This window comes from Durio zibethinus, chromosome 12 (genome assembly GCF_047325235.1).
Source record: "Durio zibethinus cultivar Kanyao isolate XHJ-2024 chromosome 12, ASM4732523v1, whole genome shotgun sequence".
Classification (NCBI taxonomy): domain Eukaryota; kingdom Viridiplantae; phylum Streptophyta; class Magnoliopsida; order Malvales; family Malvaceae; genus Durio; species Durio zibethinus.
The window spans coordinates 8,199,159-8,223,449 of NC_143173.1; the positions used below are offsets into that span (position 1 = coordinate 8,199,159).

The window sequence follows — 24,291 nt, forward strand, 5'->3', positions numbered from 1 at the left end:
GATAGATAATTTTTGTATAAAACACAATATGAATACATGAATTTTCATGATTTTATATAATATGAATACACAAATTGTTAAGTCTACACATAACAACGTGCGGAACACCTTTTTAATTTACATAGTTTTAACTTGTTTTTAAAACACATTGCACATTAAAATACACTTAAGTTTAATGAAAAATTTTGGGATATAATAATGTAGCTATAGTAAAATAGGCTTTTCAGCGATGTTTATTTGCATTTTTTGCGACGTTTATAAACATCATTATACTTGTATCAAAAATTTTAATGACGTTTTTGACACAAATACTACCAACTTAGTAGCGTCTTAGAGACAAATGTGTGTTTTGGAGTCAAACGTCACTAAATTTTGCAACATTTAAATGCTTTTAATTTATTAGTAGCATTTTCGAAACAAATACTATCAAATTTAGTGACATTTTTTATGCTTTAGCAGGGTTTCACAAATGCTTAGAGGGTTTCCAAAGGACTAGAAATCTTTCATTTAGCAGCTTTTTTTACTATAAATGCAACTATTTTCTATAATTTAGTGGTGTTTTATTATTTAAAATGTTGTTAAATTCTAAAATTTACTATATTTAAATTTTTTTTCAATATTTATTATTATAATTATATAAAAAAATGAAACAAATAAAACTTAATTAAAATTCATAACCTAAATATTATAAACATCTAAATATTTAGACATAATTTGTTTTAGTACATTAAAAAGTTAAATACAATTAAAATTAAAAATTTTCCAATTATAAAATTAAATAAAAATTTTAAAAAAATGAAATTAATGACTGTTAGCAATTGGAGCACAGTTATTTGATAAAGGATTTTTTTCACTTGATCACTAGCGTGTTCAAGAGCTTACTGAATAAAGTAAAATAAGTTTTACATTTAATAATAAATTTTGGATTAAAATATATAAATAGTTACTAAATTTAATACCTGAGTTGGTGGTTGGTGGACCATCAGGATTAGTTCATAGAAATTATTGTTACGCAAAATTCATTAGTGTGTTGAATCATTCATGTAATTGCTAATATCTTGCATGATCATGATCCATTCTAGTATGCTTATCTTCTAGTCTAACATGCTTTACTTTTCTTTGTGCTTTTATTTGTTCAACATATAGTTACATAGTTTGCAATCCATCTCTCAATATGGAGAAATTTTGTGAAGACTAACTTGCTAAGAATGTAAATTATTGAAAACTACATCCATAGTAGCTAGATAGTGTTAGACACAATCCAAAGCTTTGAACTTGTCTATGTCTTTCTTTTTCAACAACTTTTGTGTATATCCGACTTTCAAGGTCTTGAATGTTAATAGAATAATCGGATGATGCTTCATTCTTAACAGCCATTTTTTGTTTCACTTTTTCTTGTAAATTAATCAAATAAAACTATTAAGTTTAATAATTAATCTTAAGATATTTGAAAAAGTAAATTTATTGTTTGCATAAAATGAATTTAAGAAATTACCACAATTTCTCGCATTTTGACATTCAAGTAAAATCCATCTTTTTTTGTGTGAGTTATTTTAAAAAGTTCCACACATAATTTTTTCACTACACTCAATTTCTTACATAAAAACACATACAAACAATAACAAAAGGTTCTAAAAACATATAAACTGTAATATTGTCACACACATCAAGCGTGGCAATTAAGTTTAACCATTCGAACAAATTTAATATCATATATTCGAGCTATTTAAATTGTAAAACAGAAATATAGCAGCAAATTTACATTTTTACCTTTTACGACATAAAAAGTCCTAAAAACATATAAACCATAATATTTTCACACATACCATTTTCATGCATACTAAACGTGGTAGCCAAGTTCAACTATTTGGATAAATTTAATATCATATATTCGAGCTAAGCTATTAAAACAGAAATGTAGTAGCAAATTTACATTTTTACCCTTTTACAACATAAAAAGTTCTAAAAACACATAAATCATAATATTTTCACACATACCAAGCATGGTAGCCAAATTCAATCATTCAAACAAGTTTAATATCATTTATTCGAGCTATCTATGCTATTATATAGCAGTAAATTAACATTTTTACCATTTTACAGTAGAAAAAGTCTTAAAACCATATAAACTATAATATTTTCACATATATCAAGTGTAACAGCTAAGTTCAATCATTCAAACAAGTTTAATACCATGTATTCAAGCTATCTAAGCTATTAAAATAGAAATATAGCAGCAAATTTATATTTTTACCCTTTTACGACATAAAAAGTCCTAAAAACACATAAGCTGTAATATTTTCACACATATCAAGTATAGTAGCCTAGTTTGACCATTCGAATAATTTAATATCATATATTCAAGCTATCTACGTTGCTAAAATAGAAATATAATAGCAAATTTATATTTTTGCCCTTTTATGGTACAAAAAATCCCAAAAATACATAAACCATAATATTTTCACATATACCAAGCATGATAGCCAAGTTTAACCATTCAGACAAATTTAATAATATGCATTCAAGCTATCTAAGTTGTTAAAATAGAAATATAACAGTAAATTTATATTTTTGCTATTTTAAGGCACAAAAAGTCATTTATAGCATAAAAAGTCCCTAAAACATATAAATCATAATATTTTCACATATACCAAGCGTGGCAACTATGTTCAACCACTCGAATAAGTTTAATATCATGTACTCAAGCTATCTAAGTTGTTAAAATAGAAATATAGAAGCAAATATTCATTTTTGCTCTTTAACGGTACAAAAAGTGCTAAAAACATAAACCATAATATTTTCACATATATCAAGTGTGGCAATCAAATTTAACAATTCGGACAAGTTTAATATCATGTATTAGAGCTATTTAAACTGTTAAAATAGAAATATAGCAAAAAATTTATAATTTCACCCTTTGAAGGCACAAAAACTCTTAAAAACACAAAAATGTAACATTTTTCAAGCTTAACTTACTTTTTCTTTTTGTTTTCTTATAAAACTTTTTGATCTGTTTGTATGACTATATTTTTGTTGCTTTCTACTAACAACCCCAATCCTTTTTTTTTCTTGTCATGTAAAGCAATTGCGTTGTGTATAGAGCAAAAATTCAAATATTAGTAACTAAAAACATAAAACACTTTTAGTATTAAAAAAAATAATGTTAAAAATTCTAAATTAGTACATTTTCTTTCCTTGAGAATCAAAATCTAACTAAGTATTCATATTGCCACTTGATTACACAATGGGATAGCTTTTCCATTGTCGCATCTACATTACTATTTTGATCAAAATACTTTTTATTCAAATTATGCTTATAGTTTTTTCATTTGGTTAAATGCTCAATTAAGGATTTAACGTTTTTGAATTTTCTTAATTAAAGATATCATCTTTAATTTGATTCAATAAGATTAAATGTTTTTGGTTTGATTGAAAATAAGATTCCATCATAAATGTGTATTATAGCAAGAAAAATAAAATGAAACAAATTATATGTCTTTGGTTGAAGGGAAAATAGGGATAAAATTGTATTTTTAATATAAAAGTGAAATTATTTATTCTAAAAACAAAGATTAAACATTAAAAAAAATTATTTTTAACATAAAAAATGCAAAAATTTAAAATTTTTTAAAATGAAAAATCTGCCATTTTTGTTTTTCTAAAAACTAAGCTAAATAAGGCAACATTTTTCAAATTTTGAAGCTTTCATAAAAAAGCAACACAGGTATTAGCAAAATTTTAAAATTTCAACTAATTAATATGGAACAAAATAAAGATTAATACTTAAGAGACTTCCACCAATCCATCATTTTCTCACACTTTCTCAATATTCAAACACCCTAAAATTCATCAAAAAACTAAAAAAAAAAAATTTAAATCCAAAAATAAAATTTTATTATGTAATCAATCTTATTAAAGAATCAAACTTAAAAAAAAAAAAAAAGCCTAAATGCTCAATTTTTTAGAAAGCATGAGATTTTGAAAAACCTTGAAATCTCTAAATTCTATATATATATATATATATATATATATATATATAACTCTTTTATCATATTCATCTTTTACTAGCATGACAAATTACACACAAAGATCATAAAAATCAGATTTACCCAAAGCCAAAGTCGTCATAATCATAGCACGAAAAATCTACTCCTATCCATCAACAAGAAATCACAAAACTCACCTTAGATTCATCCACTTAGACATAATTATCAAAAATTTTGAATAAAAAATAAATATTTAAGGGAATAAGAGATGAGATTGATCAATATTTACTATTTAACAAATATGCAATCTAGATCTAGATCAAATTGATATGAAATTAAGAAAATGGGCTACTCGAATGATGAAAGAAAGTTTAATTTTACACTCTTATCTGGCTTCAGCAATAATCGTTCTAATCCAAACTTAGCCCTATCTCTTTATCTTGGTTTGCTCTTTAAAAGAAGACTTGTACCATTAAGCCAAACTTTTCTTTTGACTCAAAGCTTCCTCAATTCCTTATTTCATTGTTGAAATCAAGCACTAAATTTCTAGTTTTGCTATTAAGGTTCAAGAAATTAAAGTTTAACTGAACTGAAAAATTAGATTCGATTCAATTAATGGCTTTGTTTATGTCCCCACAACTATACCATAAAAAAATAAAGCATAAAGAAATAAGGCAAGAAAAAAGAATAGGATGAAGAAGCATTGATGGCCTAAAGAGAGATTTTTATTTTTTATTTTTATCCACAAGCAACAAATTTGGTAAGTATCGATGTTATTAACCAATAAAAAAACATAAAATTTTGGGTACATTTCTAATTTTTTTAAAATTTTAAATAATTAGGTGTTTTTGGATAAAAGAGGATTTTAACAACAAAATTTACAGGATATTGAACTTGATGGCACGTGAACTACATGGTTATGATAGAGTTTTATTTTGATCCAAATCGAAAATGCTTAGTTTTAAATTAAACCAAATTAAAGATGATGTTTTTAATTGAGAAAATTTACAAACGTTAAAATTCTTAATTGAGCATTTAGCCTTTCTATTTCTTTCCCAATAACTTCAACACAAATGAGTAGGTATTTCAAGTAAAAATCTTGATTGTGACAATACAAAAAGAAAAGTTACAATCAATCTATCAACTCTAAAATAATTAATATCTTAATTTAATTAATTATATTAATACATCAATAAAGTTTAAAGTTTAGTCTTTACTTCTGGTAGAACTTTATGTCATGTTTCATAATGAATATGCAATTTCATTTCATTATGGACAATCATTTTTCGAAATCCAGCCAATAGTTGACACTTTTTACCAATTGTTTACCTAAATCAAGATATGAAATTTATGGTATATCAAATTAATAAAAATAGTCGTTAGCACTCTAAGAAATTTATAACATAAATGAAGAATAATTCATTGGTTTATGAAATCATTTTTAAAAGATAATATAAAAAATGTTTAAGATTCAAATTTCAAACTTGTTTTCTTATTTTTAAATTAAAATCTCTTATCTATAAATAAAAGATTTTGGTGCTTGCTTGTCTAGCTACTGGAAGCATTTGTGATGTCTATTTGGGTTGCTTTGATCATGGATTCTTAAAAGGTTAAGTGGCCCAATTGCCCATTGTTTTTCTATCTTTTATTGGTCTGTAGTTTTGCTAGAAGGTCAATGTAAGTACCATAAGTTTTACAAAGTTCTCGAGCTTGAAAATTCCTGACTTAACATTGGTAATTAGTCACAAAATTTATGAACTCAGAGCTGAAAGGGATGGGAGCTAGTTTTGTAGAACAAATATACTTTGGAAAGTACAAACGTCAGCAATAGGTATAGAACCAGTATCCTAGACTATGGAAGCCTAAATTACGCTATCATGGATAATGGTTATTCTAATTTTAGCTGATTGAAAATGTTGCTATAGAAGTGCACCAATGGGCAAGCGAGGTTCAAAAAGGCTTCAAATGATGGTCGGGGATGAATAGGGAACTTTATTGTGGCACTTGAAATTGGTGGAGGAGAGATGAAAGGTTGAATTTTTGGTTTGGAAAGGATTCAAACCATATACCCCATGCAATCTTTACATGAATCCTGATTTTATGCTCTAAAGCTTTAATGAAACTAGACTCATTCTTTGCACCACAAAAATTATCAGCAAACCCCTAAAATTGATGGATACCTAAGCGTGAATCATGATTCTAGTTGATTTCTCCTTAATCTTGCTTTGAAGAATCATGATTGCTTTGAGGAATCATGATTTCTTCTTTAATCTCCTTAATCTTGTTTTAAAGACTCAAGATTGATTTGAGGAATTTTTGTTTGCGAAACCCTAAATCCCTTTTTCATAGTCGATTTGGGTGTTTTTTTTTTCAATGGCTATTTTTACTTTTAGTTAAACCATGTTTTTACTGTTTATTAGTAAACAAAATAGTGATTCATGTTTTTTTTTTTGTTTTTGCGCATGTAAGCCACAGCTATAACATAACCTTTATTTGAGCAAATTTGAAAGGTTATATCCTACGTTGAACCAAATTAAGGCTGAGATCTTTAATGGAGGAAACAAATACATGTTAGATCCTTATTTGAGCAGTTAGCCTTTTTTTTAAAGAGTATAGCTTCTTTTAATTACAAATTGAATAATTTTGAATAAAATTGTTCAAATTATAATTGCAAATCAAATTAATCTAAAATATATTTTTAAATTAAAATTTTGAAATATGGATTTTATTCGAATAATTTTAGTTTTTTACTAGATAACCTTATTTTATAAATAATTTAATCATGAAAATAGTTTATCATGTTTTAAAACTATAAAGATTAATTTATCTGAATATTTCAAAGACTCACTATATTCTTTTATCTTAATTTGTATCAAACAAAAATTATTTTTACAAAAATTTACGTAAAATATTAAAAATTCAAATAGTCTTTACATATCAAATTTCTAAATAATAAGACTTATATCCATCTTAGCCCTAACTATAAATTTTATATTTAAAATATAGGTAAGAAATTTATTTAATTTTTATCACTTATTATATCATTTTAATTTTTTTAAATATTAATTTGAAAATTAATCAATTTAATCATAAATTTCATCTAAGAGTTATTCTACAAATTAAAAATTATAAATGTAATGTATTGTATCATTTTTTTTTATTTTTTAAATTTATTGTTTTGTGAAATTCTATTGCTATTACAATTTATTTTTTCGGTTTTTATCTTTCTTTTTTCAAGGTGTATTCTATTACTATTGCAAGTTTATTCTTATGAAATTAATATTTTTTTTAAAATTTTTTCACACATCTCTTAATATTTTTTATATTTTTTATAGTAATTTGAAAAAAATTACAAAGTGAAAATATGCTTATACTTTTTTATTATTTAATTTATCATTTCATAATATATATGCTTTTGTTCTTTTAAGAAAGATATGTAATTTATTTTTATTTAATATAAATTTTATATGTATATCTATTATTGCAAATAAAGAATGTGTTCAATCATCTGCATTTTATAAGCCATCCAATTGTAATGTATATAAAATTATTGTAAAGTGAAAACAAGTCATTTTTTTTGCTTTTTTTAAAAAAATTTATGACAAGTTAGTCAAATGTAAAATGTTATAGATGTTATAAAATTTCAATTTTTGAATATAATTTAAAACATACTAATTTATATATATATATATATACAAAAAAGATTGTAACTTAAAAAAAGGAAAGAAATTACACGTATTGAAATTCAAATTTTTTATATATTTTTTTTTAAAGTTACATTTAACTATTATATTTATATAATCAATTAAATAAACAATTATTACATAATCAAATTACAATTTTTGAATAATCAATTAACAAATTATAACATGACTGAACAATCAAACACATATACAATAAGACTTGAACTCCATACATGTTAAATATCATCTTTCAAGAATAATGGTATGAACAAATTATATTCAATTTCAAAATTATACATATTTGATGGATAAAAAATACATATTTTATGTATGATGAATACGGTGGAATTGGGCATAACAATTTTCTTTTCCCTTTTTTCGTTTCCACAAATTTTTTTCACAGATTTAAAGACCGAAAAGGAAAGTCACTGCATTTTATTTCAAATATAGATTGAAATTGAAATACTTAGTTGAAAGAAATTTGATATTGTACTTTAGTAATTACAAGGATAAACCTAGATAGTGATATGAGTAATGAAGGAGTCCCACTCCTTCCGAGAAACCTCACCTTCACCCACCTACTGCCGCACGGCACCACCTAGTTCAGCTGCCCTCTTCCTTAAATCATCTCCTTCCTTGAAAGCCATCAAACGTTTTACAGCATCTTCAACTATTGATGCTGTAACTGTCAACCCGGTGTGCCCAGTCCTTAACAGCATTGCCAACTTTGAGCAATTTTGTGATTAGCACTGCATTTCTTGGTTGGTCAGACTGCATAGGCCAGGCCCCTATTGGTACTCCCATGGTAATGCTTTCCATGCAAGAATTCCAGCCACAGTTGCTCACAAAGCCACCTGTTCCTGGGTGGGCTAACATCTCCAGCTGAGGTGCCCAATCTCTCACCACCAAACCAATATCTTTCACTGAATCTTCGTACCCTTTAGGAAGCTCAGGTGTTCTAACTTCGCCGTTGAAAACATCTCCTTTGTCTGCATCTTTTAATACCCAAATGAACTTTTGATTGCTTTTCCTCAAACCAATCGCCAGCTCCTTGATTTGCTCGTCATCCACGGCGGTTGTTGTCCCGAAAGATATGTAAAGAATAGAGTTCATATCCTGTTTGTCAAGCCATTCCAAGCAGCAGTGCCGCGTAGCCGAGCTATTTTTCTCAGCTATTCTTACCGGACTAAATGGCCCTAAAGCCCAATGTTGCTTTGTCTTATTGTTTCTCCAAGCAACTCAAAGTATGCACCTTCAATCACTTTGCTTGTGTTGTATATACTCCCAGCATTGACGCTGAGATGTTGGTATTGAAACGCGATGAACTCCAAGAAATCATTGGTGAAGCATCCTTCAAGAGAAGGAACGTCACCTTCATCGTCAGGCATTTCTGCATTAACTTGTGGTTTCCCCATTGATTCCCATAAAAAAAAGAAGACAGAAAAAGCAGAAACACTGTGGAAGGCATAGGACTCTGCATTAGGGATTGAACCAATTTCTTGAACCACAGACCCCATCATAGAGTCATGAATTACAATGACCTTTCTTGCTTGTGAAGAAAGCATGTGTAACAGTTCAGTGACAGGCTCACGAAGATGCCAGGTGGCATCAAAACATGGCTGCAGATGAGAAGGGAACTTGATTGCTGCATTGGGGTTTGGAGCAGGGGAAAGAAAAGGAGGAACTTGGCAGTCATGGACATGGAAATTGGCAACAGCCGTCGGGTCCCAACTGTTGACTCGGACCTTTGCCTGGCGGTTGTGTGTGGACGTACCAACATAATGGACCGGGATGCCATACGAGAGGAAGGTCCGAGAGAGGTGAAGCAGCTGGTTGAGATGGCCTTGTGCTGGAAATGGCACAATCACCACAGCCACCGAGTTTTCTTGGTTTGTCATTATAGGGAAGATGCCGGAGGAATCAGTCTCTCTCTCCCAATGTTGTTGGAGGAATATGGATAAGTTGCTCGTCTTGTGTCGGAGTTGGTGTTATATATAAGAAGCATACGACTTGGAATGTGGTTGTATTTTTTAAAATATTTTGAGGGCTGATTGTTTCCCACGTCTTTAGCATTGGTTCCCAATTTAGGGTGAAAACTATAGAGATAGTTTCTTAGAATTTATATTGGATCAGTTAGTTTTAATAATTTTTATATTTACTAGAAAAATATAAAAATAATATAAAATTTTTTCTTTGTTTTGTAATCCCTATTTACCATATTTTTTTTATAAAATTTATTTAATTAAAAACCAAAGATAAAAAAATGACATGTGAATATTTTAATTAACATTTTTTATAAAATTTATCTAATAAAAAATAAATCAAAAAAATGCAAAATGAAAATAAAAAAAAAAAGAAAAAAAAAGACTCAAAGAGAGTTCTATATTAACATCACATATTGAGTTTAAAATTTTAATTTCTTAAATTAAGATAAAAAAAATAACTTTATCAATAGAATACATATATATGTATAAAATTAAAATATATATACTCAAAATAAGAAGGGTAAAGTACTCTAAATACGATTTTCTGACTCAAACTTAATTTTCTTTAAAGAACTTGATCCATCTCACCTTAATCTCAATTTAAAAATTCATTTCTTATCAAATTGAGATGATTTGAAAATCGGTAAGATATCAAACATTTTTGTATATTTATCAATTGATAGTATTTGTTGTAAAATTACTAAATTGGATGCCACATCGATATCTTCATTAGATTTTTTTCATAAAATTACTTTAATAAAATTGACAAAAATACAAAAAAAGGAAAAAAGAAAAAGAATCTCATTTGGGTATTACATAAACATCCCAATTGAGTGGGAACCTATCAAGAGACGAATTGTCTTACCATTCTTATTTATCAATTCCTTTGATTTTCAAAATTTATTTAACTAAAAGACACAAGGCAAAAAAAAAAAAAAGCAAATTGAGGTTCCACATGGACGTTTATATCTTTTTTTCATAAAATTTATCTAAAATAAAAAAAAAAAAGAAAAAATAGGAGGTAAGACATCAAGACACTAACAAGGGTTAAACAAAAGTTAAAACGAGTCAAATCAACATAATGGATGGATCACATCTTAATTACGTATAAATATTATATTTTTATTAAATTAATATATCAAATAATTTTTTATTAATAAAATACATATATATATATAAATTTAATTAATTAATTAATCAAAAATAAAATTTAATATATATAATCAAGGCAAAATAGAAAATCATAAATGTGTTTCTAACTTGACCTTAATTTTTGAAAAAAACAAAAAAAAACCTTTAATTCTATCTCAAATAAAAAAACACACTTATAAGATCTAGACAAATAGAAACTTATTATTAGGTTTAGGATTTATAATATAAAATATTAGTTATTTTGTTATCCATACCTTCATTGATACTTTTTTTAAAAAATTTATTTATTGATTTATTTATTGTAAATTATTTGATTAAAAAAATTAAAACAAATAAATTTTAAAACAAATAAATTGTTGTCACTTGTACACGTTGTTTTAAATAAAATAATCTAACTCAAAAATATAGGTAGAAAAATTTTAAAATTAAAAAAAAAAAAGTTGATTTGGCATGCAACATCTGCAATGATGAATTTTTTCAAATATCATTTTTTTTTCTTAAAAATTATCAAATTAAAAAAAATAAAAAAATAATTTTTAATCAATAATATCAATTAGATTTTACTAAAAAGTTAAAATATTATAAAAAATAAATATTTAAAAGAAAAAAATAAAAAATAAAGAGAAAAATCATTAAAAAAATAACCTAACAAATAGTATACCCTTTGTATCAAGTTTGCGAGACAAAAATAAATTTAAAATTTTTTAAAAATATTTATTAGATATAAAAATTAAAATAATAAAAGAAAAACACAATACTTCCTTTTAAAAAGATTTTTAAATAAAAAAAAAAAAAGAAAGTGAGTCACACATAAAAATTAAAATCTAAAAAAATATTTATTAAATAGTACTTCCTCTCAAAAAGGTTTTTAAATTTAAAAAAAAAAAGAAAAAGAAAATGAGTCACACGAAAAAAATTAAAATCTAAAAAGGTATTTATTAAATATATGAAAAAGAAAAATAATAGAAAAAATAAAAAGGAAAAATTAGTAGATACATAGCATACCCTTGATGTCCAATGAGCCTTACATAGGAAGAATTAAAATCTAAATAAATACTTATTAAAAATTTTTAAAAGTAAATCTACAGAAAAGTTTGGTATAAAATGGGCTTCACAAAAATTTTTTAATATTTTAAAAAATAAATATTAAAAAAATTAAAAAAAAAAAACTGAAAAGCAAAAAAAATGGCAAGTGCCACATGGCACACCAAAATTATTAAAATTTAAAATTTAGATATAGTATTCATATAATCTCAAACACATAAAACATAAAAAATGTCATGTCATATATAATTTTTTTTAAGTTTTAAATTTTATGATTTTTTCTTATTTAGTTATCATATTGTGTTTAAAATTACAAGATAATTGTCACCTTAATAAAAAGGTTTTTTAAAACAATCAAAATAAAAAACTTTTATGAGTTTGTGAAAGAATTATTATGCTACTAGAATTTAGTGGAAAAGGTCAGAGTCTTCCATAGAAGTAATTGTCTGCTCAAAGAGCAGCATATTTCTCAAGCAGAACCTTTTTCCACTCCTTGATTTATGGAGAGACAGAGTGCATCAACATACGCTTATATATCAATACTCACTCAAAAATGTTGCTGCAAAGTTGAAACATAAATTAGGATTGAAGATTCTTTTTCCAGATTTCCTCCTGTGTCTCTATATTGTAAGAGAACGAAAAAGAAACAAGAAAAGAAAAATCATCAGCCAATTTGATTTTTCATTTTTCTTGTCAGTTGTTTGATCTGCACTTCAAGGACTGATTAGGTTCTTGAGATCTTCTTCCTTGGCATACCAGTTTGGTATTATCTTTGAAACATGGGGATAAAGATCCTTGTATGAATTTCGGATTGTCCCTTCTGCAACTCCCGTAGCAACTGAAATATCTGCAGCATCCCACACATTTTCTATAATAAAATATGTGCATTTTTCATACAGCTCAAAAAATTTAGACACTATTTTTGCTTTTTCTTTTTAATGGACAAACACATTCCATAAGCATCCATGTTGGGTTAAGTCAGACATGGACCCTAAACTTCAATAATCAGCACAGTATCAAGAACCAAAATAGGTAACATTACAGTTTTTTCTGAAATATCTTTTACTTAACAAGTACTATGGGAAATATCATACCTCTAAGAGGCTTCTTATCATCTGAAAGCTGTGTTATAATATAAATAACCGCTGCTGCAATTGATATAGGGCTTCGCCTGCAAAAGTTTTGTAAATTTTGTTAGCAAATTCCTATACAAAGCCATAAGTGAGTAAAACCATTAAAGAAGATAAATGATGATAAAAAAGAGATTTCAGATGTCTCAATACAACAATCCTTACTCTCAAGTAATGAGTTCATTAACAAATCTGAAAGAGCTAAAAGGCAGAACTCCCTTCGATAAAGTTAACTTCTTTCTTCTTTCTAAATCCTAGCCCAAAACCAAACGGGGGTGGAAAGAACTGGAGAAAAAAGAAAGAGGGAAGGCAAGGGAGGGAAGGGGTATTCAAGAGAGAGAGAAGAACCTTGGAAAAGATCCGGAACAAAACTCTGGTTTTCCATCATATCTTTGCAAAAGCCGTCCAAAGAAACCACTAATAACATGCTTAAAAGTGTTTGGAAAAACCGACCACTAACTTTTTTAAATTATTTTCAATTTCATGGCTTCCAAGAAAAATAAAAGAACAATGAAATCAAAAAGAATTCTACAAGCTAAGAATTCACTCATTCCAAAAATATGCATTAAAGTTGTGACAAAGAAAGTTCATTTTTACAGCAAGCAAGATGTTCACTATTATGTTGAAACACAATTTGCATGAGACAAACAGCAGCAAAGCAACATGATTGACATAATAAGTCATGGAATAATGTCAGGAAGGAGCATTAAATTGCTGTTCTTCTTATTTTCTTTCAAAGTCATCAAAATGTTCAAAGTGAAATAATCACATTGAATAAACAATTTGACCACAGGGTTCTAACTAATTTGCAAGAAGATGGAGTACCAAAACTGTCATTGAAGTTGAAGCATGACTTAAAAATGAATACCACCAAGATCCTTATTAACATCCACATCCCCAAATGGTTTTGCCTCTCAGTCACCAATAACTCAAAATCCACCTCCGTAATAGTAGTACTTAAAAACTTTGGGCAATTATTTCAAAATACCATAATTGTCTTTTAGCACTTGATCAGCTTCTTTCTCTTCATGTCATTATTCAAACAATAATTCAGACACTCTAATTCCTTCCTAATCATGTCAATTGATCAACTTAAATACCCACTTCCTAGTCATGCATTCTGTTAACTGGAAAGGTCCAGACAGAATTATCCAAGTCATAGGGGACATTAAATTAAAATTTGTTTGAAAGGAAAAAAGCTTAAAAAACCAGTTTAGGCTCACAGCTTCATGATGGAAATAGAATAATAAATACCTTATATCAAACTCCTCCGACTTCTGAACTGCTTCTTGGGCAGCTTTAACTGCTTGATTATTCATACCAAGATTGGAACAAAAACGCCTCTGATAATTAAAGAAATTAATGTCAGTGGCAACCATAAAATGGTTAGCACAAATGAACAATACAATATTCAATAATGGAAGTGCAACCTTCCAAGCATACGGCAAACAAAAACACAGTTGTTTACAGAAAGCACTGTTATAGACAAGTTTTTTAAGAAAAAAAGAGAACTTACCATGAAGTCACCAGCATGTATGGTTCCCATCTCTACAGACTGACCAGTCTCCAATCCCAGTTGTTTCACTATGTATTCCTTTGCTCGACCAATTTCTTTCTTTGTGGCTCCATTGGCGACAGAGCAAATTTCTATTTGAAATCCACAGGTTCAAGGAAGCTCATACACATTAGGAAAGATAAATCATGAAGCATCCAGATGTTAAAAGAATCTTAGGTTGTACCCTTGACAGTGCGTGGCTTGTCCTCTTGTCGACAAGCAATGTACAAGCAAGCTGCCAACAACGCATCCTGATTTCTTCCTCTACTAGACTTCTGGTCTTCCACCTTCTTATATATCTCATTGGCTCGATCCTTCAATCATTGGCAAAAGCCCCATAAATCACATGCTTATGAAAATTGATAAAAGACAAAAAATAATAAAGAATGAAAAGGTCATCAAGCTAAAATTTAAGTGTAAAGCACAAGATGCTCCAGCCATGAATAGGAAAACTCTCAATTTAGCTTAAACAAATACTTCAAATACAAAATAATTTGCTTTTAGAAGCATAAACATGCTCAAAAGTAAATGGTGATTAGTAGAAGAAAATCATTGAGAAGTAGATTACTAGGGGTAGTGATTCCAAGAAAATTTCAGTGGCCAGATGAAGAAAACAAATATAACTGAAAATGAAGCTAGTTTAAAAAAAAAAAAAAAAAAAACTTTCCAAAATAAAAGAAGAAAAGCTTTTAAAAGTCGGGAGGAAAGTGAATTTCTAATTCACAACCATTGCTAAGAATGTAAGAATTATTCCTGGCAGAGTTCATCCTTACCATATTATTTTGATATTTTAAAAAACTTTACATATCACTACCTATGAAAAAATGAATTAAGTTAAAATGCGAACTGAATGTTCATCCATTTTCCTAGTGTTAAATGCACGTTGCTCAGTCACTCATTAAAAGGCAAAGCAATGAAACTATCACTAGATGTCTCTCCCTCCCTCTCTCTCCTCCTTGTTACCTTAAAATTTTCAAAGTTTATAGAGTATCCTAGCCTTCTATGCAGTACCAACTTTCTTTGGTTATTTAATTCATCAAGTTTTATTGGCGGCCAGTATACTTTATGGATAAATTCTTTGTTCTTACACAACTGAAATACTACATCATTATCTGTTATAAAGACATTCAAATAATAAGTAAAATAATAAATAAATAAATTGAACAATAGTGTATGATTTTCTAGTAACTTTTCCTTATTTGTTAATGATTAAGATCTAGTTAAATGTCTATTTACCGAATCACAGTTAACAACAATTTTGTACAAGATGCTTTCTTGCCCAGCTACCAACCCTAACCTTATTCTTTTTCCTCATTGGAAGGTGATTAAGAGCAGGGGAAGCTACTTTCTACTCGTGCAGAGGATTGGAGGTTCAAATTATAACTTCTTTTTGTTGCACACTGGTACTCTAAGAGGGATATGCAGCAGCTATGGTAATGTTTATATATATATATATATATATATAGAGAGAGAGAGAGAGAGATCTTGTATCCAACTCATTCACAAGATTGGAGTTTTAATTTATAACTCCTTTCTGCTCTTGCACATATTGGGAAAGGAAGCTGCAGCCATTATGGTAATGTTTTTATGTATTTGAGGCTTTCAACTCATGCACAAGATTGAAATTTCATATTTATAACTTCTTTCTATTTGGCTCATTTATCACAAATTTATCAGTATTTACACTTAAGACATTATATTTCAAACAAATCATTCTTATAAGGCCTGCCATGCTACGCATTTAACTTTGTTTCAATTTAGTATTGTCGATGACATGATATAGTCTATTACATCATAAACTCTTTATTTGGTCTATGGCAGCAATGCCAACTAGTCTAAATAATACATACACATGAAACACTAAAATAAAGGAGTAGACCAAGTCTATGCATATATGTGCATGCCACAGCCATAGTAATAGACTGAAACACTATATCTGATTCAAAATATATTTACACTGAAATGGGTAGCATACCTTGATGGTTGCGACAAGACCCAACCTGAAACACAAACTTATCCAAATAAGTGACATTTCATAGTAAATTATTATCTCTCAAGCTAAAACTTCGCATAATGGAGAAAGGGGAGGAGGAGCAAATAAATATGCAAATCTTTAGGTTAAAATATGTCATACGTCCCTGTACTCTTTGATTTTTAAGAAGTTAGTCCCTATAGTATTATTTAAAGGAATTTAGTCCTTGTAATATTATTTTTAAGGAATTTAGTCCCTATAATATCATTTTTTAAGGAATTTAGTCACTGAGAATTGTTAATGATTGAACTAAAATCCTTAAAAAACAATACTACAAGGACTAAATTCCTTAAAATAATACTAGAGGGGCTAAATTGACCAAATCTTTACGCCTAAAGGGAAAAGAATAGTAATTGAAAACCAGTATTAAACTGCCCGTATAGTAATCATAGATTAAAAACATCAATGTTTTATCTTAATATTCAGTTGGATCGCATAAAGCTGGATTCAACAGAGAACAGCTTATTCATCTAATTCATACAATTCAATACTAGTTTGATTCTTCCTAAGAAAAATAAATTTCAAAAGTATCCCACTTTCCAATCAATTACAATGGCAATCAATTCTAAATTTCCTAGAATCAGCCCTCAAACTTCGTTCCACAATTTTCTCCAGCACAAGCAAGTAGACATATGAAAACAATAATCTCATAATAAATAGTTTTAACCAACAGCTGAAGAATCTCCTTTCCCAACTGCCAACCCATATTAAGAAACAAATCAAAATCCCTCAAAATCCTTAGGCATTTCCATTAATTTGTCTCCAGAAACGATGGACATTGCAAACTCACTTTATTCATTTAGCTCAATAAAACAAAACTGTATAATTTCACCCAAGCTCCATAACCCTAACATCCACTTTTCCATTATTTTCCCATAATTTCTGACCAACTAAACAACCTCCGCAATACCAACCAAAGACCAATTCCAAAAAATCATCCAAAACACCAACAAAAAAGAAATTAAATACCTATCAGACATGGTAGCAATTGTTTTAAAAGCGAGAATCAACCCACGATCCGGATTCGATCCACGATTCTGCCACCGACCCAACGAAGACGACAAGAACTCTCCAGAAGCACCGTTAGGCTTAGCGATAACGGTGGACAAACCGCCATCCGCCAAAAGTGGGTTGGTGGGACCACCGACACGGACGGGATCATTATCGCCCGACTCGTTGGCGAAGGTTCTCCACTCCGATGTCTCATCGATCGAGTGTGACTCTAACACCAACCCGCACTCGGAACACACCGTGTCGCCCGCCGAGTGATCGAAAACCACCTCCGTGTGCCGCTTGCAGTCCGAACAAAACGCGTCCGCCATTTTCGGAGCAGCTAACCGTTTCTGTTTTCTGTTTTTATTTTTTGTCTTAAGTTCTGTTTTTCAAATTGATTCAAAGAGTTATATAGAAAAGCTTGCTAGGTTAAAATCTCCATGTTTATACTTTAATTTGTCGGATTTTATTTTTGATTTTTTTCTGGTTTCCAGGAAAATGTGTTTTCGAACCGAAACGAAGAGAACAACCGGAAAGTTAGAGAGTCGGACTCACTTTATCGTAGGTGAAGAGAAAATGATACAATACACCCGAGTTCTAGGGAACTATTATTAAATTCTGTTCTGCTAACACGTCAATATAGTTTTCAATTTAATTAATAAGAAATTTGTTCAATTTATTAAAATTTATTTTTTTTTATAAAAAAAATATTAAATTTGAGTTTTATAATGAGATTATCTCAAATAAATGATATGAATCATTTATTTTAAATTATCAAATATTATATATTTTTTATGAGTTAAGTACTAAGCAATTTATTTATCTTTAATTTTTTTAAAAAAAATTAATTTAATATTAATTTAATAATTGATATATCTTTTATTTAAAAAATAATGATATATTTTTTTGGAGTATAAAAAGTATTACTAATTAAACTAAATAAAATATATTGTACCCAAAAATTAGTTTTTTTTTTTTATAATGCAGATATATATTGTAAATATTAGTTTTGTTTGATTTTATTTTTTTATTTTGAATAATTTAAGAATTTTTTTTTTATATGTTTGTGATGCATTAAAATTTTTATTTTTAAAAATTTTTTTCACAAAAATTAAGCTTTTATAGACAATAAGGAAACTCACTCTCTACAAACTAGATTAAACATTGTGGATTCATATAAGTTTTCTTCATGCAATCAACAAAAAGTAGAAAAAAATGTAATTTTATGATTTATAAAAAAAAATCAAGATTTTTAAATGTAATTAATTATTAAATTAATATTTATTATAAAAATTTAGCTCAAATCATAACCACAGATGGATTATATGTTACTACAAATAGGTCAGTGTTTTAATATATATATATATATATATATATGTATGTATATATTAAAAGCTAAAGAAAGTTACAAAATTAAAAATATGATAGGCTTTTTAAAAGAATTGGGTAATTCTTTTAACCACCAAACAGCCGTTGGATTTGCGGGATCAGCGAGAAAACATTTGTCTGGATGGATGAGATTAATTGCGGTTCATTTAAGGATGAGTGAGGAGGCGTGATTAGTGAATCTTTGGGCGTGGCTGAAGTAACATATGTAATGAGTTGGTAGGAACGGCATTAATAATGTATGATTGATTAGAAACATAAGGCGGTGTTTGGAGACAGACGGAGGATTGTTTCCAGCTAAGATGGAAGAGTATTTTACGATGTTTGGGGCAGAGAATCGAATGGGATTTTGAACATTCAACGCTGAAGGCTTTAGTGTCCGGCTGCCAGATGTTTGGAATATTTATGTAGGGCGGGCAGGCCGAATCTTAGTTGTGCCACGGCTTCGGTCGTCGAATAGGCATCATTTATATATGAAATTTATATTTGAGATGTTATTTTATATATTATTAGTAAAATAAATTATAATAATTTATTAATATATTAAATTAATTAATAATAATTTTTTAATAAATAAATTTTTTAAAAATTTTAATATATGTAAATTTATTTTAAAAATTAATATTTATTTATTAATAAAATATTATCATCTAATTTATTAATAAGATATAAAATTTATACGTGTATAATATATGAAATAATGATTATTGATTTAAAAGTTTACATCAATTGATTATAATTAAAAAATAATATTTAATAAGTCTATAATTCAAATTTTATTTTCTATAATTTTTTACTTTTAAATTATGATTTTTTATAAAGTTTTTTTATCATCTATTTTGTTTTATTGCCTTTGGTTATTGTAGATATTATATTATCATCTATAATAACCAAAGGCAATAAAAAATTCAGCTGGTAAAAAGGGTTTTTTTTTTTTTTATCAAATCAAGTTCAATGGAAAAGAATGTGTTTATTAATTCGGTTGATAAAAAGACTAATTATTTTTTTCTTTATCAATTCAAGTTTAATTTTGTTGGGGGAGTATTTAAAAAATAATAAAATTTTAAATGCAGAAATAGAAACATATTTTTTTTAAAATTGTCCGATAAAACGGTGTTTAATGAACATAATTAGATTTACGCATAGCGCTAATTTAGGGCAAGCCCAATGATATTTAGGCCTTTATCATCAGAGTTTAGGCCATTTGGACTAGAAGGAGTAAAGAATTTCGTTTCGAACGTTTATGGGCATGAATTCCAAATGGTTTTTCGTTGGGCCAACAGTTAATCTGTAAAGACGAGCCCATAAATTTTGGTCGATCTGTAAAGACGAGCCCATAAAAAGACATGCAATGTGTAACCCATCTTCCACAATCTTGAAGTCTCCAAAGAATTCAACAATTTCAGGTTTCTTCACCGAGAAGGGAAGCGCATCTTCAGTATCTCAGTGTATTCAATTTGATCCTTATTGTTATATCTCTTCGCTCAAGATGATGGAGGACTTCCATGGAAATCGTTATCATAGATTCCTTCATAATTCACCTCAGCAGCCACACCGTGGTAATAATCCTGCCTCTTGCACCTGAACACTTCCACATAGTGGCATCCCATGGTTTGTCGATCTCTTTGCAAAGCAAACCCAACCTGCATGGACCCAGCAAAGAGAACAAAGGCCACTCCGGAGAACTTTCCGTTCTTGTTGACCAGCAAAATGTCCACAATGTCCAGTCCAGCATAGAATTTGAAAATGTCATTATTAGTGCAGTTGAAGGGGAGACCCCTGAGACGTACCACAGGAAAGGGAGGGGACTGGCAGCCACAACCATAACTGTAAGGTTAATAGCTGCTCACTGCCAAGTAGGGATTTGATTCCATCATTCTTTATCTCTTTGAGCTGACCACGTACCCGTCGGAAACTCCCCGGCTTCCCAACATTGCCCTTCAATTATCCATACCCAAAAAGCAAAAAACAAAATAAGTCCCCCACCAAACCTGTTAATAAAACCAAACCCAACCCACACTTCCCGAACACCTAGTTTCTTAAATTCCCACATTAATATATATTCTAATAGCATTTTCATATTCATCACCCTCCTTAAAACATAAACATAAAGAAATAAATCATGCGGCAAAGTCAAAATCACGTGGCGTAAGTTATTTTTACAAACAGATTGGTTTACAGAGAACAGAATTCTATTTTTCACTCTTACCCAAACTGTTTCATTACAGCATAAAGATTAAGAATCATACAGACACCAAATGTGATCATGCTACAAACTAATGTAGCTGTTTCCATATTCTTATGTATCATTTCATAAAACAAAAGCAAATTCATCATACCCTTGAAATTACTCCTTAGAATAAAATTGGAATCTAAGGCACGTTATACATAGAAAGTGAAGAAATTCTTATCTCCAATTTCTTTTAATTGTTTTTTCAAACTCAATACAAAATCAGACTGAGCACAGAAAGCCCTAATTCCATTCAAGAAAATTAACATGAGGTTTTGACGAACTTACCCTCTGGATCCGTACATGGCGTCGTAGGGTGCTTTTAAACCTTCAACTGTTCGATGAAATATCGGAAATTAGAAGAAGGGAGAACAGCTTATCTAACAGGAACAACCCTTCAACGCCTGCTTCCCGGATACAAAATAAGAAGCCTAGCAATCGGCCAGCCAAGTTTTTTGAAATGAACACAAAAGGAACCTCTGGTCTTTCACTGCAATTACATAACTATCCTTCAGTCCAAATCAAGTCCGCGGACCACCGCTTACTGCAGATACAGGTTAATGTGGTTGGGTTTTGTGGATCGGGGCTCAAACATATAATTTTTTTTAAATCACAGTAACTTCTTGTTTTGGATAATCAACCAAAAAAAAAAAAAGTCTCAGCGACATTGTAATGGTTCAAACGCAGGATCTCTGCGACACCCTACCCTAATTAAGTTGAAACCAAAATTTTCATATAATCTACTCATTGGGATGAAAATTTAGAATTTGAACCTAATAGACTTTAAGATTGGAACATCAACATTATCCATCCATATGTCAAAATCTTAAATAGAGGCTTCAGATTACAAAATGGAACCCTTCAAAATCCATCAATATAATTACTAAATAAACATTTGCCAATGATTTAATTTTCCTTGTAGAATTAAAAATCTCCATTGTTAATGTATAAAATAATAATTTTCATCCTAAATAAACATGTGTTAAACTTTAAATTCACTTGTAAAATTAAAAATTTTTACTGTCAACATATTAGAAATAATTAGTAAGATAATAAAATATTAATGATTTAAATTTTAGAGAGAAATCTACTTATACAGTATAAATATTATAATATTTTATCCTTAAGTTTGGATCAAAATAAATATTTTAAATATTAATTATTTTGATTCAAGCATAAAAAAGAAAATAAGAGTATAATACTTGCATTGATATAATCAAATTCCTACTCAAATTTAAATCTAAAAATTTCAAATTTGTCATACGCCACCGCATGACTACTGAACGTCGATTTTTCCCAGTTGGTAAAAAAATGACAGAAAAAGAGGATCTTTACAAAGTTTATTTTCTTTTTTTTTTTAATTAATGAAAAAAATCCTCTATAAATGTTGATAAGTCAACGACAGATTCATTTCAAAAAATAAAGCCGAAATCGAGGGATTGCCAATTCCGAGGAATTTTTTGCCGTGAACCAATAAATCGTGATTGGCTCCAATGTACTATCCATGATTCGCGGAGTTCTAATCTCTCAAAACTTTTTTTTTTTTTTTATGTTAAATACTACTAATTACAAGAAGATTAGATAAAATATTTAATTTATTATTATATTATGGTTTAATGTTAATTTTGTTCATTTTATTTCATTCACCATTACATGTATAATCCATTCTTGTAAGTTTTTTTTTTTAATCATTCTTGCAAGTTATTCCAAACATTTATGAGTAAAGTTTTGCCCTTATACTAAATATGAGCTAAATTGGCCCTTTCATATCCTTTGTCTTATGCTTTATTTACACTAATATCGCATAACATGGCTTCATTATCCTCATGTTTAATCTTACGATAGATTGATTAAATAATCAAATGTTTTGAATAAAAAAAATTTTAAATATAGAAACAAAAGGGAATATGAAATTTAGCTTTGTTCATCATTTATATAATTATTTTTTAAAAAAATAACATTTAATATATCTAAAATTTAAATTTTGATATTTATAATTTTTTTTATTTTAAATTAGAACTTCTTTTATAAACAAAATTAAAAAAAAAAAAAAAAGAAATTTGAAAGGGCATCATTCTTCGAAATTGATGAATTCATTGCACTCACAAGAATTGCCTTGCATAAACTATGCATTATGAATTCTAATAAAAAATTTATGTAATAAATTCAAAAATTAATGCAATTAATTCATACATTTACTCTTAATTTGTCACATTTAATAAGTATAAAATTTGAATATTAGGACTTATAACCTTTCTCCCTTTCTCCATACTATGATTTTCTTTTATATATATAGAGGAAAAATCAATTTATACAGTATAAAAAAATTAAAGTTTTACATATTTTTAATTATTGATTTTAATAAATTTAAAATATGAGAGAGATAAATAAAAAAATAATTTAATCTCATTTCTTTAATTTTTAATTTTAATAAATTCAAAAGATGAAAAAAACAAATAAAAATAAAAAAATGATTTAATCTCATATTTTTTTAACTATTAATTTTCTTAAATGTAAGAGATTAAATTAAATATTTTTCACTTATTTCTCTAATCTTTACATCTATTAAAATTAATAATTAAAAAAATAAATTTTTTAATTTGATACTTATATAAATTGATCTTTATATATAATATATATATATATATATATAAGTAAAGTATGCATCATGGAAGTAAGTAGACAACGTGCACGTGATTCCATGAGAGCAAAAGGAAAAAATGGTGGCATGTGACTCTTTCCTCTTTTACCCAAGGACGTAGAAATGGATAAAATCCCTTTGTTTTTCATTCCTGTCACTGCCAAATCTCTTGTTTCGTCATAACGGTTAAATTCTATAGGGTATAGGCAATAGTAGTCTATGCGTATAGCTGATACAGCCTCTGATCTTACTGCCATCCATACAGTCTTCCCTGACTCAATTATATTTATTTAATACTAATTAAAAACCAATTAATAATGCATTACAACTTACATGCCATTCAGATCATAAGTTTGTTTATTTCACTGTTTTAAAGGTTTTGGGTTTGATATGAGTAATGTTGGTTCGATTAATAATATATTTCCGGAATATGTTTAATGTTGTTACAAAGAGAGAAGGAGAGTTGAAAGGAAA

At 28.2% G+C, this 24,291-nt stretch overlaps 1 protein-coding gene and 2 pseudogenes across 2 annotated transcripts; all 3 read right to left on the reverse strand.

The window, feature by feature from the left end:
• Positions 1–8,184: 8,184 nt before the first annotated feature.
• LOC111297497 (zeatin O-glucosyltransferase-like) lies at positions 8,185–9,725 on the reverse strand (annotated as a pseudogene).
• Positions 9,726–12,256: 2,531 nt separating this feature from the next.
• LOC111296205 (transcription initiation factor IIB-2) lies at positions 12,257–18,148 on the reverse strand. Its single transcript, XM_022890365.2, has 7 exons — positions 17,537–18,148; positions 16,511–16,535; positions 14,720–14,849; positions 14,497–14,627; positions 14,235–14,323; positions 12,945–13,021; positions 12,257–12,697 (listed from the first exon to the last, which is right to left on the reverse strand). Exons 1-7 carry the CDS (start codon positions 17,887–17,889, stop codon positions 12,564–12,566), a joined length of 939 nt encoding a protein of 312 aa, XP_022746100.1. The 5' UTR covers positions 17,890–18,148; the 3' UTR covers positions 12,257–12,563.
• Positions 18,149–20,020: 1,872 nt separating this feature from the next.
• On the reverse strand, positions 20,021–21,631 carry LOC111296206 (uncharacterized; annotated as a pseudogene). The gene is made up of 2 exons (XR_016325837.1): positions 21,465–21,631; positions 20,021–20,884 (listed from the first exon to the last, which is right to left on the reverse strand). The product of XR_016325837.1 is annotated as an uncharacterized LOC111296206 (transcript).
• Positions 21,632–24,291: the final 2,660 nt, after the last annotated feature.